Genomic DNA, 15,865 nt, shown 5'->3' with positions numbered 1-15,865 from the left:
GGCTTGCAATCCCAAGAGGGTGTCTGAGACAGAGGGCATGGATTTCCACTGGTGTGAGTGTGATTAGCTGGATGGGATCATGGTGATCCTGGCGTGCCAGCCATGGAAGGGGGCCCATTCCCAGGCACACCACAGAGCATCCTGCTGGCAGCATCCCACCATCCCTGGGTGCAGCCAGCGGGCACAGCGCTGCCCGGCGCCGCCGCTTCCAGGAGGGCAGATCCCAAGTTCTCAGCTTCCACTTTGGCTTCCAGCTCTACACAAGTGCTTTTCCAGGGCAGGCTGGATAAGCAAGCAGATTGCAGACAGAGTTCTTGTGACTCCATGAGGATTTATTTTTTTTAATCAACAGCCACTGTAGTTGTAAACAACGGTTCTTGTTTGTCTTCATCATCCCCGCTTGTGAAATCATCATTGCTGGCATTCACAGCAAAGAGGGCCTGTAAATTGATGAAAGAACTTCCAAGGACAATGATTAATAGACAATAAGATGCTATTTTTAAAAGCCAAGCCACACTTTAAATCATTTTATATGCCTGGGTGTAATACATGTGATGCATGTGCTTGTATGCATAGAAATTGCAATATTTTTGTTCCTTGGGGATCTCTAAGAAACTGACACTTGGTTGCCTTGCATCTTGCTAGCTGGCACACAGAGGGCAGACAGATAACATGCTGATTTAGTTGGTGCTCACCCAAGAAGGAAGTTTTTTCTTTCCCCAGGGAACAAAATGGTACTAAATGTCTAACGTCAATTGAAAAATCAAATCATAAGTGAAGCGTCTGGCTTCCTTTTCCCTTAGAAAACCTCCTACCACATTTTCAAACATTTTAGGAGGTAGTGTAGTGTTTCACAATCATATTTTATTGAAAAAAAAATGACTGGTGCATTCATAACATGGCTGGTAAAATGCCATACTAATTCCATTTTCTAATAGAACAAATCAGATCTGGCCGCATAAAATAGTGTGTGGCTCTGAGAGAAATGGCACCTACTTCCTTAAGCAGGAGTTTTCATGCTACTCTTAAAAGAGCTGCTACTTTACACCTCAGATGGCACATTCATTTTGGTGATGAATGGTACTACATCCTTGTAGGTGACATTTTCTAGCAGTATGTCAGGAGCATCTGCAGAGACCCCTCATTTGTAACAGCGCAGCGTGTTGTGGGACCCGTGAGAAGTGCTATATAGGTCAATAAAAAATAGCAGCTAAATGCCACTGCCTTCTCAAGGCGAATAATTCATCACAAAACACTTCTTCTTCAGACTTAATTTCATTTTCTTTAAACAAAATGCTCCTGAGTAAATCACAGCTTTGGAAAATGCATCCCCATCTCCTGGGCCGCTGCTGACGCACGCTGCAGACGTGACCTGGGAGAACAACCAGGCTCAGAGTCAGATTTATCTCATTCAGAATTCCCTTGTCAAACATGGCACTTGTGCTACATCTCTCAACTGCAGCATGTTAGTAAAGGTCAATGGGTTGGTTGTTCGTGGAAAGCAAATGTAAAAAGCTGCTGGTTCTACTCAAATTATTTATATATATATATAATTCATTTTTATTCATTTATATTTCATAATTTATATTATGTATTTGTATTTTTATTATATATATATATATGTATATATATATATATATATATGTATGTATGTATGTATGTAAACTTTTTTGTTTATATAAATATTTTGTATGTATGTAATTTTTTAAAATTTATACCATAGCCATGCCTGGAAGCTCCAGTCAGCACCAAGCTCACATTGTCCCAGGCATTGCACAAATACATGGTAAAGCCTTGTGCAAAGTGATTAATTGAGTTGTTTAGGCTGTCCTGCACAGCCAAACAATTGCCTTTTGAGCATGGGCACAGTGCCAGCAGTTTATGTTTCAGTATGTTTGGGCAAGGCTAATTTACAAATGGGAAGCAGAGCCTTTGGGAAGTAGCTTTATGTGTCAGTGTGTCCAACAGGGAGTTTTATTTCTCCTGGACATTTCAGTCATAAACCCTTGGAAGTGCTGGCCATGCAAAGGAAGCCAGCCTTGATCTTGAGGAACCAGAAGCCTGAAAACAGGAATGACAGCTGATGCCTGGGAGGGGAGGAAAGCTTCCTCTAATTGCCCTGAATCACAGAGGACCCTAAGAACTGAACTGGTGTTCTCAGAGTCCTTGTGGAGTCTCCCATTTTCTCATTCAAAGACAACAATTTCCCAAGTTGCACATAAGATTCTTGTCACTGGCCCCCAGTTGCAGTTTTATGTGGGACTAATAACTGCTGAGCAGAAGATGAAGTAACTGATGAAGGCTGAGTTCTTCAAGGGAATGATTCTTACAGGATTCAGAACCTATTTTCAAAAATAAATAGATGATGCCCTTGACCATGCTGCTGCAGCATTGGAAACCTTCTGCTGGTTGGCAGGGAAAGCCCACAGTGGTATGTTAAACAAACTCACAGCTTCTCCTCAGTATTCAGCTGCCCTTCACATATTTCAGCATTGTTTGTTTGAAAAGCAGGCTTGTACCTCTGGGCACTGGGTGAGATTTATCTGGGAGGTCAGGAAGGTCTGAAGCAAGCAAGAAGAGGAGATTACTCACAGAGCTCTGTGTTCTTGCTTGAAATCATAAATAAAAACAAGGCAAGTTTCAAAATTCCAACTTTGGCATTGTCAAAACTATAAAATACCCCTCTTTATACACAGGAAAATTCATGATTACTGGAGTGGTGCAGCTGGAGAGGTGGGGTGGGTTCCTGCACAGGCTCTGTGCCCTGGCACAAGGATTTCTCTTGTGCATGCCCTCTCTTTGCTCTTTGCACAGAAATGCCTCTTGCTGGGCAGTTCCCAGACCCAAGCTGGTTCACAGATGCAAGGAGGCCTTACAAAAAAGAAGAGGCTGAGCAGGGCTTGGATTTGCACCAGGCTAAGCACTGTCTTTAGATAAAAGCCAGGGCATGATGTGGTGAATTGAAGCAATGCTGTTCTCCCTGCCTCACCCAGCTGCTGGTGCCTCATTCAGGCTGAGACCAGCACAGCCCAGTCCTGGGGCACTGCTGGGACACTCCCTGCCCAGCGTGTCCAGCTCCTTCCTCTGGCACCTCTGGTCCCATCTCTCGGGCTGGCTCCTTTCCCCTCTGCACGAGCAGGATGGGAAGGAGCCTGCCTGGCTCCCACCTCAGCAGCAGCTGCAGAGGAAAGGTTTGGAAAACAGCCTTGGGCAAGGAGGGGACAGCGTGGCTGGGCTGGGAAGCATCTCAAAGCAGCAGCTGGTGGAGGAGGTTTTGTGCAGACAAACTTTTCAGAAGAATGATCTGCCCAGGCTCTGCTAAATATATGAAAACTGAGATTATTTACTTCAGAAGTTTATACTTTGCCCAGATCTGGGGATTTTTTGTTTTCTTTTTTTCAGGAGCAGTGAAAGGCACATCTTTGACATCAGATTGACCACCTTGCCCATTTTCATGGCATTGCTCCAAACCACACAGGCACTAGGGTTTCACAAATGCTTGTAAGAATAATCTTAATCTGGGCACAGCATTCCCCCCTCTGCCCTGCATTTTCCAAACTCAACAAAATCATTGCACATGTGTGCAAGTGCATGGACACACATTCACATATTTAGTCTTACTCAGATGCCAGACATAGAAAATTAGAGCCCAGCAGATTGCTATTTCCATTTTCATATGTAAAGAAAGGATTTTAAAACCTATTTTTTAACATAAAATTTTATAACAGAAAATGTTAGATTTTACAACACACAGGACTATAGGGGTTCGTTTACAGGGCTTACAGGACTAGATGGATGAGTCCATTATAGGGTAGATTAGGAACTAAAAGCTTGGCTTAGTGAAAAATTGTAACTCCAGTTTAGAAAAAGACATATGGTTTCAGTCTATCTGTGAAGTGAGTTGTAAAAGGTTGCATTGGTTTCAGGAGTTCCTTGCTGTTTGAGTTGACACTCAATTGGTTTATTACAAGTAATAAATGCCCTCACACAGTTGTATGGTTATGTTATCAAAACCAGCTTCATACCCATAACTGCTATCTTTCATTTCCAGAGATCTGAAGCCAGAAAATATCCTGCTGGATGATTATGGTAAGTCTCGGAGCTTTACAGAGATGCTTTCACAGTAAAGTAGATTAAGTTAGTTTCAGGATATATATTGCACAAAGACAAATAATGCTCTGAAGTGATTAAGAGGCTCAGCATACACTGATATTCCTGTCCTGGGGTGGCTGAGCTGCTGGAGCTCTCTGCACAGATGGAGGGAAGCAGCCGTGCCCTCAGCAGGGGCTGTTCTCCAGAGCTCGGCATTGCTGGGGCTCTCTGCCTTCCCTCGCTGGTTTCCATCCTTGTTGCAAGGCTGGTGCAACACAAAGGGAGTTCTAATTTTTCTAATTTCTAAATCTGTGCTTCCCTCTCCATTTTTGAAAGTACTTTCACCCTCTGCTGAGCCAAGTCTGGTTTTATGCAAACCCAGGCACCCATTTGTTGCTGGAGGCAGCGATAATCGAATCTCGTGCTGACTTGCAGACCAGATGTGGCCTCCTCAGCTATCACAGAGTTACAGAATTGTGTCAGCCCATCCATCCTCTGTGATCAGTTCAAGATACTTCCCCACAGCATGATTCTCACTGCCTTTTTTCATTGGTTTTAAAATACCTGATGCAATACACTGCAGTCCACAGCCTTACTGTTAACATTTATTTCACTGTGTTGTAGGGCCCTTAATAATTCCTCTTTTCCAAATCAATGAAACTGCTCCAATTCAGTGATTCAGAACACTCTTTTCCTAAAATGTCTGAGCAGTAAATTGCAGGAGTAGTTTAACAATGACCACAGTTGTGGGTTTTGGACTAATTTGGGTCAGGTTATCATATCTGCTTTGCGTTGTTTTGTTTCTTTTTTTCCTTCCAGGCCATATTAGAATATCTGATTTGGGTCTAGCTGTTAAAATCCCCGAGGGTGAATCAATCCGTGGAAGAGTAGGAACAGTAGGGTATATGGGTAAGTCTTCCACAGCTCATCTTTTTAAAAATTTACCAAGGTTACTTGAGTTTTAGAGATTTTTCTGCCAAGAAAGCTTAAGAAAAAGAATAAAAAATATTCACATTCAGCTGGGTCCAGTTTTATGCAGCAACTCCTACAGAAATCCTCATAGTGAAAATCGGAGGAGGGTGAAAGGCTGGACCTGTACAGCTCTCAGTGAGGCTGGTCTATAACCTTAAATCAGAAAAAAAAAAATGGAAAGGGGAGACAGCAAGTGGGATTCTAGTGATTTTAGTGTAGATTTATCTTAGAAGGGTTATGTGCCAAAGTAAAGGTTTCTTTCTAGTTGCTGCTTTGTATAGGAGTTACAATGTATTTGCATGGTTATGATAAAATGGGTAAGTCACACCTATGGTCATCTTGACCAGGGTCACCTTGAGCTTTCCTCTATGTGCAGGGGAGGATCTACACAAAGGACAAGTAGAGATTTGTACATTGGTAAAAAAAACCCCAAAAACTACACTCCCTTATTTAATTAGATCTGTTTTCTAAACTCAATGTAATTATTTTCATGCATTCTCTGGGTGGGCATATTTTCTTGGAGTAAAAATTGCTTATGCTTATTTGACTGAATAGAAACTAGCTGATGTGAGCCACTGTTACACCATATGGAGACTTTAATGAAAGCAAGCAAATCAGTTGTCATGTCTAAATTTTGTTATCTCAGTGTAAGTTTGCGTGCACACCAAGGCTCTGTGCTTGTGAGCACGTGGGGATGTGTGTTTGTACCCCTGCATGGAGGTGAGGGTGCCTGCAAGACAGTGACTCTCTGCCCAAAAGCATTGTCTGTGGTTGCAACACAAAATTAATGGATTGGAGTTTCTTTAAAGGGGAAAAAGAGGAGAAGCTATGAATTGACCAAAGAGACAGAATTTGCTTTTGAAGAAATGTCACGGCTGTTTACAGGATGTGTGTTTGCATTTCCTTTCTTCCCTAAGTGGAGAAATCTGGAGGAACTCTTGAAATTAGGTCTCTGCTTAATATTTAGACCCAACTTCTTTCGTGATTTTTTTTTTTAATTTAAATTGGACTGAGTTGGTAGAGAAGTCAGAAGACAGCATGCATGAGGCATGTAGCATGTAGAGAGAACACCATGGCATGTAGCATGCTGCATCTCCTGTAATGCCCTCAACTGCAGTCAGGAGGTATTTCTGTATTTTACCCACCATTCTCTGTGCATGTATATTCAGTCACCAAAATGAAACTTCGAGGCATTTAAGTGCTCTGCCTGTGTAAATACCAAGCATTTCCACAAGGCATGTCACTCTCCTCCACAGCTCCAGAGGTGCTGAACAACCAGAGATACACACTCAGCCCTGACTACTGGGGGTTAGGCTGTCTCATTTATGAAATGATTGCTGGGCAATCGCCGTTCCGTGGAAGGAAAGAGAAGGTGAAGAGGGAAGAAGTGGACAGAAGAGTGCTGGAGACAGAGGAGGTGTACTCCCATAAGTTCTCTGAGGAGGCCAAGTCCATCTGTAAAATGGTAAGGGGCTGGAAGGCTCAGTGGGGCAGCTTCACTAACCAGCTGTGTCTGACATGGTCTGAGCAGTAACAGGGGGCCATGGAGGGGCTGCAGAAACAAGGACTAACCAAGCTCATCTGTGGATGGGATGACTGCACTCTCTATTCATTCAAACTCTGTTTGTTTGGGCTTGTTTCTCCGTGAGATTCATCACGGTCATCCCGAGCCCTCGCCAAAGTTTTATGGCCGAGGGAGCGGTATCTATTCTCATGAGACTTTGAATGTTAGTTTGCAGTCAAGAATGCATCTCTGTCTTTTATAAACTTGTAGAAAAAAAGAAAAAGGACTCGATGATGCAGGAATCTGATTGTCTCCTGCAAGGAACTGCAAACCCCATGCTTCCATTGTCTTTGGTGAGAGCTGGGGGTAAGCAGGACAAAGATTATGCAATGAAATTATTGTGACACTCAAATGTTGTCCCAGCCCATCTCACTAACTTTGTTAGCAGCTTTTCCCCTGGGGTGTCAGGGTATCCAGCTTTTCTTAATACTGTGGAGCTGTTCTTCAAAATGTTTTCTCACTCCTTCAGCTGGGAGTCATTTTCATAGCACAATAGCCATGTGTGACAATGGAAATCCTCAATCCCTCTGAGAAATCTCAAAGCTGCGTCTGAATTCATCAATGTCTTATTGACATCCATCTTTAGAAGGCTGAATTGTAATTTGGAAAAGGATGTGGCCTTTTTCTGGGTGTTGTTTGCTAAGCAGTGAAGTCTCCTTTGGAGACAATGACCTATCTGTGTTTGCTGGTGGAGGGAGAACGGAGGGGAGGAAAGGTCAACAAATAGGTAGGGAGGGTTTCACCAATGTCTTGTGCAACAGGCGAGCAAAGAGCAGATCCACAACACCCTGGTTGGCTGGCTGCATGAAGAGACACTGAAGTCTCCTTGCAAAATAATAATGGTAGCACTGCCAAGAGTCATGCCTGGAAGTCATTAACTCACAGTGCACCGAGTCACTCCTGGGTCCTCGGGGTGGTATTTAACTGACATCACTCTTGAGAGGTGCTCTGGGCCCTTCACTGCCCTTAAGTGGTGATGCAGAGCCCCCAGTGAAGCTGGCATGGGAGAGTGGGGCAGCCATGGGCTCTCACAGACCATCCCATGTTCCCCAGCTGGCTGCCCTCTCTCCTCAGGCAGCATCTCAGCCCTCACCTGGTGAGCAGCAGAGTCTGCTGGAGTGGCAGGGAATTTGTGTGTGTGTCCTGCTGTTACTCTGAAATGGAGATGTGAGGCAAACATTTTACCTTGCTGCTTGAGGCACAGAATCAGGATAGTTTGGGTTGAAAGGGACCTTTAAAGATCACATTGTCCAACCCCCCTTTTCTGGCTGCCATACCTGTAGAACCTCTCTTGTTACTCTATTTCCCTTGCATAACAGAATGAACACACACTTTGAAAATAACCATGAGAACTTAAAGCTGAGAAGAATTAAATGTAGCATTGATGGGATAGTGCTGTAGATATCCTACCACACTCCCAGGGCAGCAGACAGGCATGACACTGTAGTGGTCATTTTCATCTTCCAGCCATGGAGACTCTGGTTTCAGGGAGTCGGGACCTCAGGAGATCATCTAGCTCTTTCTCTTGCCTCAGGGAGGCTTGGACTTTATATAAATTATTCCTGAAATCTTGATCACTACTGCTTGCCTGTCCAATCATGTGGCATGTTTATTGAGGTGGTTTGTGCAAACTATTGATAGATCAAAAGATAAGCTTTCCTTGTCTGAGCATTAGAATCTTGAGGCAGGAAGAGTCTGAGTCCTGATACTGACTGTGATGGCCTTTGTGGTTTCCCACTCAAAAGTAATTTATTTTATCAAGTGATGTTTTTTATTTTTAAATCCATCATTCAAACATATTTTCTCCATTTCTTTTTGCTTTTTATGTTGAACTTTGTTGCTTTCCATCAGCATCTTAACAAGGGAACAAAAGAGTCATAAAGTACCCATCATGTCTGCAAAATTAAGCAAAAAGTTGCAAGACATAAATGAAACTTGAGCCTTCTTGAGGATCCAGCACAAAAGGCTTTCCCATGGTGGACTCTTCAGGGCAGGAGTGAGGAAATGTTTCCCACCATGTTGCCCAGCCTTCTCTTCAGAGCTTACTTCATGAGCTAATAGCATCACCACCAGGAAATACATTGTCCTTGTTCTTTACTCATAGGAAAACCCTCTGGTGTCACCCCACGTCAGCCTTCCCCTCCTGGATGTTTGTGCCCTTTTGCATTTTTGCAGGCACATATCATAGCTCCCATTAATCATCATCCATCCCATATTTCCATGTTTCATTTTGTAAGTTATTTCCCATAAATCAGACCTCATTTTGGACTGAAACAAAGATGAATAACAAATAATTAGGAACAGGGGCAGCTGGCTTTCTGGGAAGCTCCCCAACCCATAGTTCCCATATAACATAGCTGCTCCTGGTGTGTTTTTTCTGTGAAAAAAATCCAGTCTTTCTAGGAAATGCTCCGTGTTTGTTGTGGTTATGCCTCATACTCCATGATGTTCATGCCTGTTTTCCCTGACAAGTGCAGTCATGCATCCAGAGATGTGACTTGAAGCGCATTCAAGTCAGCAGTGTTGGATGGGCCCTCATTGCTGTGCTCCTCTGTCACTCTGTCAGTGCCCTGCTTGTCTGCATTTCCCACAGACTTGGCCTCCCTGGTGCCCTTTATCCCTGCAGCCCCCATTTTACCCTGCACAAGGGGTCTCTGGTGGGATGGTGTAAAGGAGACAGAGCCAAACTCTTGGTTTGGTGTCTGTAACAGGACAGGAAGCAAGGGAAACAAACTGAGGCACAGGAGCTGTTCTGCTCCCTCTGAACATTAGGACACATTTTTCCATGGTGAGAGTAGCCAAAAGTGGAACAGGTTGCCCAGAGAGGCTGTGCAGTCTCCACACCTGGAGATATCCAAAGCCCAACCAGACAACGTCTGGAACAACCTGCTCCAGGAACCTCTGCTTTGAATTAGGACAGGGACTAGAGGGTTTGGACTAGACCATGTCCAGATGTGGCTTCCAGCCTCAGCTGTTCCATGTTTCTGATCTCCATTCCCTTTTCAAAGTGCCACCTCAACCAGCTAAAAGATAACAGGTTCTGTTTTCCTTAAAAGCAATTTTTTCCTCACTTACCATCAGGAGCTCTGTCATATAGCTACTCCTGGCTGCTGCCATCCCTCCTTTCTGCTTTCATCCCAAGGAAACCAGCATTATGACACCTTAAAGTTTAGCAGTGCCCAAGAATAACTGCTCTTTCATCTCTCTGCTCTCATTTAGTAATTGACCACAGTCTTGCTTTTCTGTTCTCTAAATATTGCTTAAAATAATATGTTTACTTCAGTGTCAGGACTGAACTTTAGCTAGGTGATTCCTCAAACTGCTTGATCTGCTGGGTCAATGGGAATGGTTTTAGCATTCCCCTTGTCTCCTTTCATGAGTGGCAATTTTTTTGTTTTCCTTGCTCCTATAATTTTAGGACCGACATCTTAGAACTTGGAATTATTTATTACATGGTATGGGCTGGAGATGAACTGACTGATCACATGAAGATAAAACAGTGCTTTGGGGACTTTTGGCTGTTTTAGCAATCTTCACAACAGTTGTTTCTTTTTGTAAAGGAAGCAAAACAAAGTCATGGAAAAAAAGTCTCAGACATTGCAGAGTTTGAATCCCCAGTGGGGATCAAATGAGTGACATGAAAGTATCAGAGAGCTCTTTGTATCAAGATCTTGACGGAACTTTACTGCTGCTACTCAAAACTCTCTTTGAAAGTCCTCTTCTAGTCATGCTCTGCCCATGAACTCTGGAGACTAAACCCTAAATGTCCAGTGGAGCCTTTTTTACCAGAACTCACAGCTCTGCTGTTTGCCATTAACTTCATCCATGGTTGGGTGGCCCAGGCCATCTCCAGATTTGAAACTGTGAATTATCTGCAGGCCCTAATGTAGAATTACATTTCAATTACATTTGATAGGGTCCCTTGCACTGCTGTCCCAGGAGGGCTTGTCATCAGCCTGATGGAGTTGCTTTTGTTCTGCTCCCTATTCATATTAAACAAACCCTTTGAATTAAACAAAAGTGTAGAGATGACTTATAACATACTGTTGTTATCTCCATTTTCTTTTCCATGTCAGATTCCCAAATGGGATGCTTATTTCAGGCTCTTGCCCAGGTTTACTATTGCAGAAAGCTTCTGGGGCTGCAGGAAATGGTGAAAGATAATAATCCCTTGGTGAAAGGAAGGATTCTCCCTTCTGGAAAATATTCTAGTCCATGCTATGTCGTGATACCCACAACAGAAGCCAGGAAGAATGTCTGGTTTCACCTGTTGCCATTTCTAGAGCTGGCTGCATCTACAGCTTTTCAAGTTCCATTGATTTCTAGCATTTTTCTCCATTGTGACTCTCCTGGGACTCTCAGGAGACTGCAGCAGGGTTTTGCAGGAGAATCCTCTCCTCTCCCTGTTCTTTCAGTCCCAGCCTATTCCCAGTGGCCTGTTCCCTTTTGTGTCTTTCAGCCAGCAGTGGCCAGCCACCCACAACCAACTGCATTCATGCTCCAGAAACTTCCTTCTTGCATGTGAAGTTACTGAATACTCCCTTGTTTGTCATGGAGGAACCCAGGAATCCCCAGGCAGCTTTTTCTGTCCTCAGCTACCCTTTTCTCTGACCGCACACTCCAAACATCCTACAGCCTGACAAGGGCAAATTCACAGATCAGCCTGGTCTCCCCACTAAGCCCAGAATCCAGACTGCAGAGATGGGAAATAACCCCCTTTTCATCCCTTCAGAGCTGACTTGAGGGAAGAGACTGCAGAGGTCTCCTGTATCATCTCCAGGAAGGTCCAAATCTATCCCTTCCTACCACCACTTGCTCCTCAGCTGTTCCTCTAAGGTCCAAGGTATCATTTCCAAAAGTATACCAGAGCCATGGGTACTAAAAATGGCCTTTCTGCTTTCATATTCTTCTTTACAACTGTCAGGAAAGCCCTACTGACTCGAGAATAAAAGACTAAAATAATTTTTGATTTCTTTGCCCAACCGGAATAGAGTAAACCTGATTCCGCCTGGAAATTCCAAAGCAATCATCTTCAACAGGCGAGAGCATAAAACTGTTGAGATTTTAATAAACCCAAGAACAACCCAAAAAATCCCCTCACAACAAAAATCCTAGTCTCAGGACCATGAGAACTCAAAGTCTAATGCAATTATTTGAAAGCAAAGCATCCCTCTTTCCTTCTAGCAGGGAAAGCAAAGTCCAGAGAAGTGCTCTGTGACAGATCTTTTGCAGTGAGTCAGATGGATGTGGTTCAGTATCTTGTGAATCTCCCTGCTCAGGGAATGGCAAGGCATACAGATGTTTCCTCAAGTCTTTTCACATGTATGGATCAGCCAGTTGTGATCTGTCAGCCCAGATGTCACCAGCTTGGCAGCATCAGAGGCAAAGTGTGGGGAAGAAAGGGCTGTTGCTGTTTGGAAGCTGAACATTGCTACTGTGGCCAGCAGCAGTGGCTTTAAACCCATTCCTCTGGCCATTCAATCTCCTGCTATTGCTGCTGCTGGGGCAGAAAGACCTGAACAGAAAACTCTTAAGTCTGCAAGCCCCTTCACCACCATTTCTGGCTTGGCTGCTGCCTCTGCACCATGGGGCACACGGATTGCCAAAGCCATTTGCCATCTCAGGCTGGAATTGAGGCCCCCAGCAGCACAGAAACAGAACTGAGGTGCCTGTTGGAAGTCAGACCAGAAAACCACCAATGCCCAGGCGGTAAAAATGCCCAGTGGTAGCAAAGCCTGAAGAGCTGTGACACTGTAAACCCCTGATAAGGACAAGAAACCCCAGCTCCAGCCAGGCACCAGAGGAAAGAACACAACATGACATTAGCAACAAACAATTTCCACATTCCCTGTTGGTGAGATGAGGCAGCTGAGCTGGGCTGCTGCCTCAGTGGCTGAAGCAGAAGGTGCTGAGGCACACAAACCCTGAGCTGGGCACACAAACCCTGAGCTGGGCACACAGACCCTGAGCTGGGCACACAGACTCTGAGCTGGACACACAAACCCTGAGCTGGGCACACAGACCCTGAGCTGGGCACACAAACCCTGAGCTGGGCACACAGACCCTGAGCTGGGCACACAAGCCCTGAGCTGGGCACACAGACCCTGAGCTGGGCACACAAGCCCTGAGCTGGGCACACAGACCCTGAGCTGGGCACACAAGCCCTGAGCTGGGCACACAGACCCTGAGCTGGGCACACAACCCCAAGGTGGGCACACAGACCCTGAGCTGGGCACATAGACCCTGAGCTGGGCACACAAATCCCGAACTGGGCACACAGACCCTGAGCTGGGCACACAAGCCCTGGGCTGGGCACACAGACCCTGAGCTGGGCACACAAGCCCTGAGCTGGGCACACAGACCCTGAGCTGGGCACACAACCCCAAGGTGGGCACACAGACCCTGAGCTGGGCACACAGACCCTGAGCTGGGCACACAAATCCCGAGCTGGGAACACAAGCCCTGAGCTGGGCACACAAATCCCAAGCTGGGCACACAAATCCCGAGCTGGGCACACGATCAGCATCCCCAGGCAGCCTTACCCCAGCGTGGAACCCACCTGGCTCCCGCTCCTGCTCCTGCAGGGATGCACCCGAGAGCTCGGGACTCCTCCCCAGCCTTTCCAAAGGTGTTTGCATCCCATCAGTTGCAGCTGGGACGGTCCCGGGGATCTCCCGGGGGTGCTCCCGGTGCCTGCCCGGGCTCAGAGCCCAACCCAGCCCCTGCCCCTGCCCCGCCTGCAGCCGAGCCCCGGTGGATTTTGATGATGCTTTCGGTGCCATCCCCGAGCACAGCCCACCCGGGCAGGGCTGAGCGCTGCTTCTGGCCCGGCTGCGGGCCAATAAAGCCGGGGCCAGCGGCGGAGGAGCGGCGGCAGCGCTCCCATGCCCCGGAGCAGCCCCGTCCCCGGGCAGCGCTCCCTCCGCTGCCCTTTCCTCTGCTGCCTCCCGGCGGCACCTCCCGAGCGCTCAGCATCACCCAGGGAACCGCAGGAAGGTTTGTCTCGGAGGGATCCTTAACGCTGTCCAGTCTAACCCTCTGCCACGGGCAGGGACGCCTCCCACTGTCCCAGGTTGCTCCAAGCCCTGTCCAAGCCCCAGGGTCCAACCTGGAGCTGGGCACTTCCAGGGCTCCAGGGCAGCCACAGCTTCTCTGGGCAACCTGTGCTAGGACCTCATTACCCTCAGGGAGTATTTCTTCCTAATATCCTATCTAAACCTGCCGTCCTTCCTTTAGAGCCATTCCCCCTTGTCTATTTGTGACATGCCTCTATCCAAGGTTCCTCTCCAGCTCTCTTGCACTGGAAGGTGCTGTTGAGTCTCCCCTGTTGAATCTCCCGTGTAAATATCACGGTGTTTCTGTTCATGGGCTTGCCCATCTGATAGTGCAAAGATGCTGAGTTCACTTGGTGGGCATTGCTCCTGCATGGGTACCCAGAAAACAGGCAGGACTTGCTGTAGCAGGTGGGGGCTGTGCACTGCCCTTCTGTGAAAACAAACAAGGCAGAACTGAGAATAATTACTGGGCACTGGCTCCAAGCATGGGAACCCCCTTGAGTTCAGCAGGGATAAGCCCATGAGTGTAAAGGGTTGGTTCAATGTGTCATGTGATGCTCTGGAATGTAGTGCAATGGGTGAGGGAAATACAATTTGGTATTTTTGATTTTTCCTAAGCACCTGTTCTTTTGAGGGAAAAATAGTCTTACAAATGTAAAAAAAAAAAGGCAAAACAAAAAGAACTGAGACAAAGCACATGGAACTTATGAATGTGCATCTTTATATGTAAGTAACATATAAGAAAGTAACATCTTTATATGTTACTAGAGTATGTCAGATCTCCTCTTGAAAGTGTTCACCGAAAGCAGGCAAAAGAAATGGTCTCTATTTTGACTGTAAACACTTTATAGCAGGTGATTTTCTGAGGATTTCACCAGCATGTAGAACAATGCAACCCTAATCCATTTAACTTCAGCTTTTAAGCAACAGCAGTTGCAACTCCCCTCTGTACATCCCTATGGGCACATTCAAAAAAGTGGAGATAAAAATATCTTGGTAGAGCTTTGCTTTTTCTGACAGCCTCACCATTCCTGTTGGCACTCCTCTGTTTCAGCTCCTCACCAAAGACGTGAAGCAGCGGCTGGGATGTCAGGGGGAAGGGGCAGCAGAGGTGAAGAGACACCCCTTTTTCAAGAGCATGAATTTCAAGCGGTTAGAAGCAGGAATGCTGGATCCTCCCTTCGTGCCCGATGTAAGTACCATTGCAAGAATCCCCAGTGGCCTCTTTTAAGAGGTTTGTTTCTAAAATAGCCTCTCTCTCTCAGGGCTGTCATCACTCTCTGCACGGGGAGCTGCCCCAGGAAGGTGTGATGAGTGGTGGGGCTGGAGTGGGGAGGCTGGGAGGAAGAGGAGAGAAGGTTCTGTTGGCATGTGGATGTAATCTGGGGCTTGATCCATTCCCACTCCTTTTACCGCAGCATTCCTGTACGGCACTGGAGGCACTGGAGCCTTTATCCATGGCATTACTGTGAAAATAAGTGGGCTCAGAACCAGGTGGTGCTTGGGACAATCAGCAGTGAAAGCCAAATGTGTGCATGCAGGTTTATAGAGGTGAAACCAGAAACACAAAGTCCAGGGCTCTGTGGATTATCACGAGAACAGTCATTTGCTACAGAGAGTCTGAGCCAGGCTGAGCATCAAGTGTCACCTCAAGCAGAGAAGGTGACTTGGACCTTAGAGAGCATTTGGAGCTTTTTGGGGTACAGAACCCAACACTGAGTCCTTGCTCAGATTTACACACCAGGCTCACACATACTGAAAGGCTTTGTTGCACTGGCAACAACAAAACTTTTTCCACCCTTTTGTGGTATCGGTTTCTAGCCCAGTGCGCAGAGTTATCTGATTATTTCCCTCCTGCAGGGCTCTCTTTCTGGCTGGAGCTTCTATCCTTAAAGTCCCCATATGGTTCTAAGTAAACACTGCCATTTTAACGTATTAAAGAAAGTAACATCTTGGCAGCTCCCATTCCCCTTGCTGCAGGCTCAACCAAACCAAAGTGGTTTGAACGCTACAAAAGTTTACTTTAGTTGCTCTGGTTTTGCTTTACATTTTACTATGCAGCCTAGTTATTCCTGCCAATTAGCCCGTGGTGTTACGACCTGCTTTAGTGGGGAGAAATAGGAGACAAGCTACTATTTCTTTCTGATGTAGAAAATTATAAAATTCTGGGCTCAAATTTGGG

At 46.0% G+C, this 15,865-nt stretch overlaps 1 protein-coding gene across 2 annotated transcripts in view; it reads left to right on the top strand.

The window, feature by feature from the left end:
- The window catches only part of GRK5 (G protein-coupled receptor kinase 5), a 153,756-nt gene that overhangs the window by 128,353 nt on the left and 9,538 nt on the right, over nt 1-15,865 (top strand). For both annotated transcript variants that reach the window (XM_054637105.2, XM_077182822.1), the window contains 4 exons: nt 4,052-4,089; nt 4,912-5,001; nt 6,321-6,529; nt 14,738-14,875. In XM_054637105.2, coding sequence (XP_054493080.1) covers nt 4,052-4,089; nt 4,912-5,001; nt 6,321-6,529; nt 14,738-14,875 — 475 coding nt within the window. The remainder of the gene's footprint in view (nt 1-4,051; nt 4,090-4,911; nt 5,002-6,320; nt 6,530-14,737; nt 14,876-15,865) is intronic.

The sequence above is a fragment of the Agelaius phoeniceus genome, chromosome 9, assembly GCF_051311805.1.
Source record: "Agelaius phoeniceus isolate bAgePho1 chromosome 9, bAgePho1.hap1, whole genome shotgun sequence".
In the NCBI taxonomy this organism is placed as follows: domain Eukaryota; kingdom Metazoa; phylum Chordata; class Aves; order Passeriformes; family Icteridae; genus Agelaius; species Agelaius phoeniceus.
The sequence above is the reverse complement of the archived record's forward strand: the minus strand, read 5'-3'. Positions and strand labels throughout refer to the sequence as shown.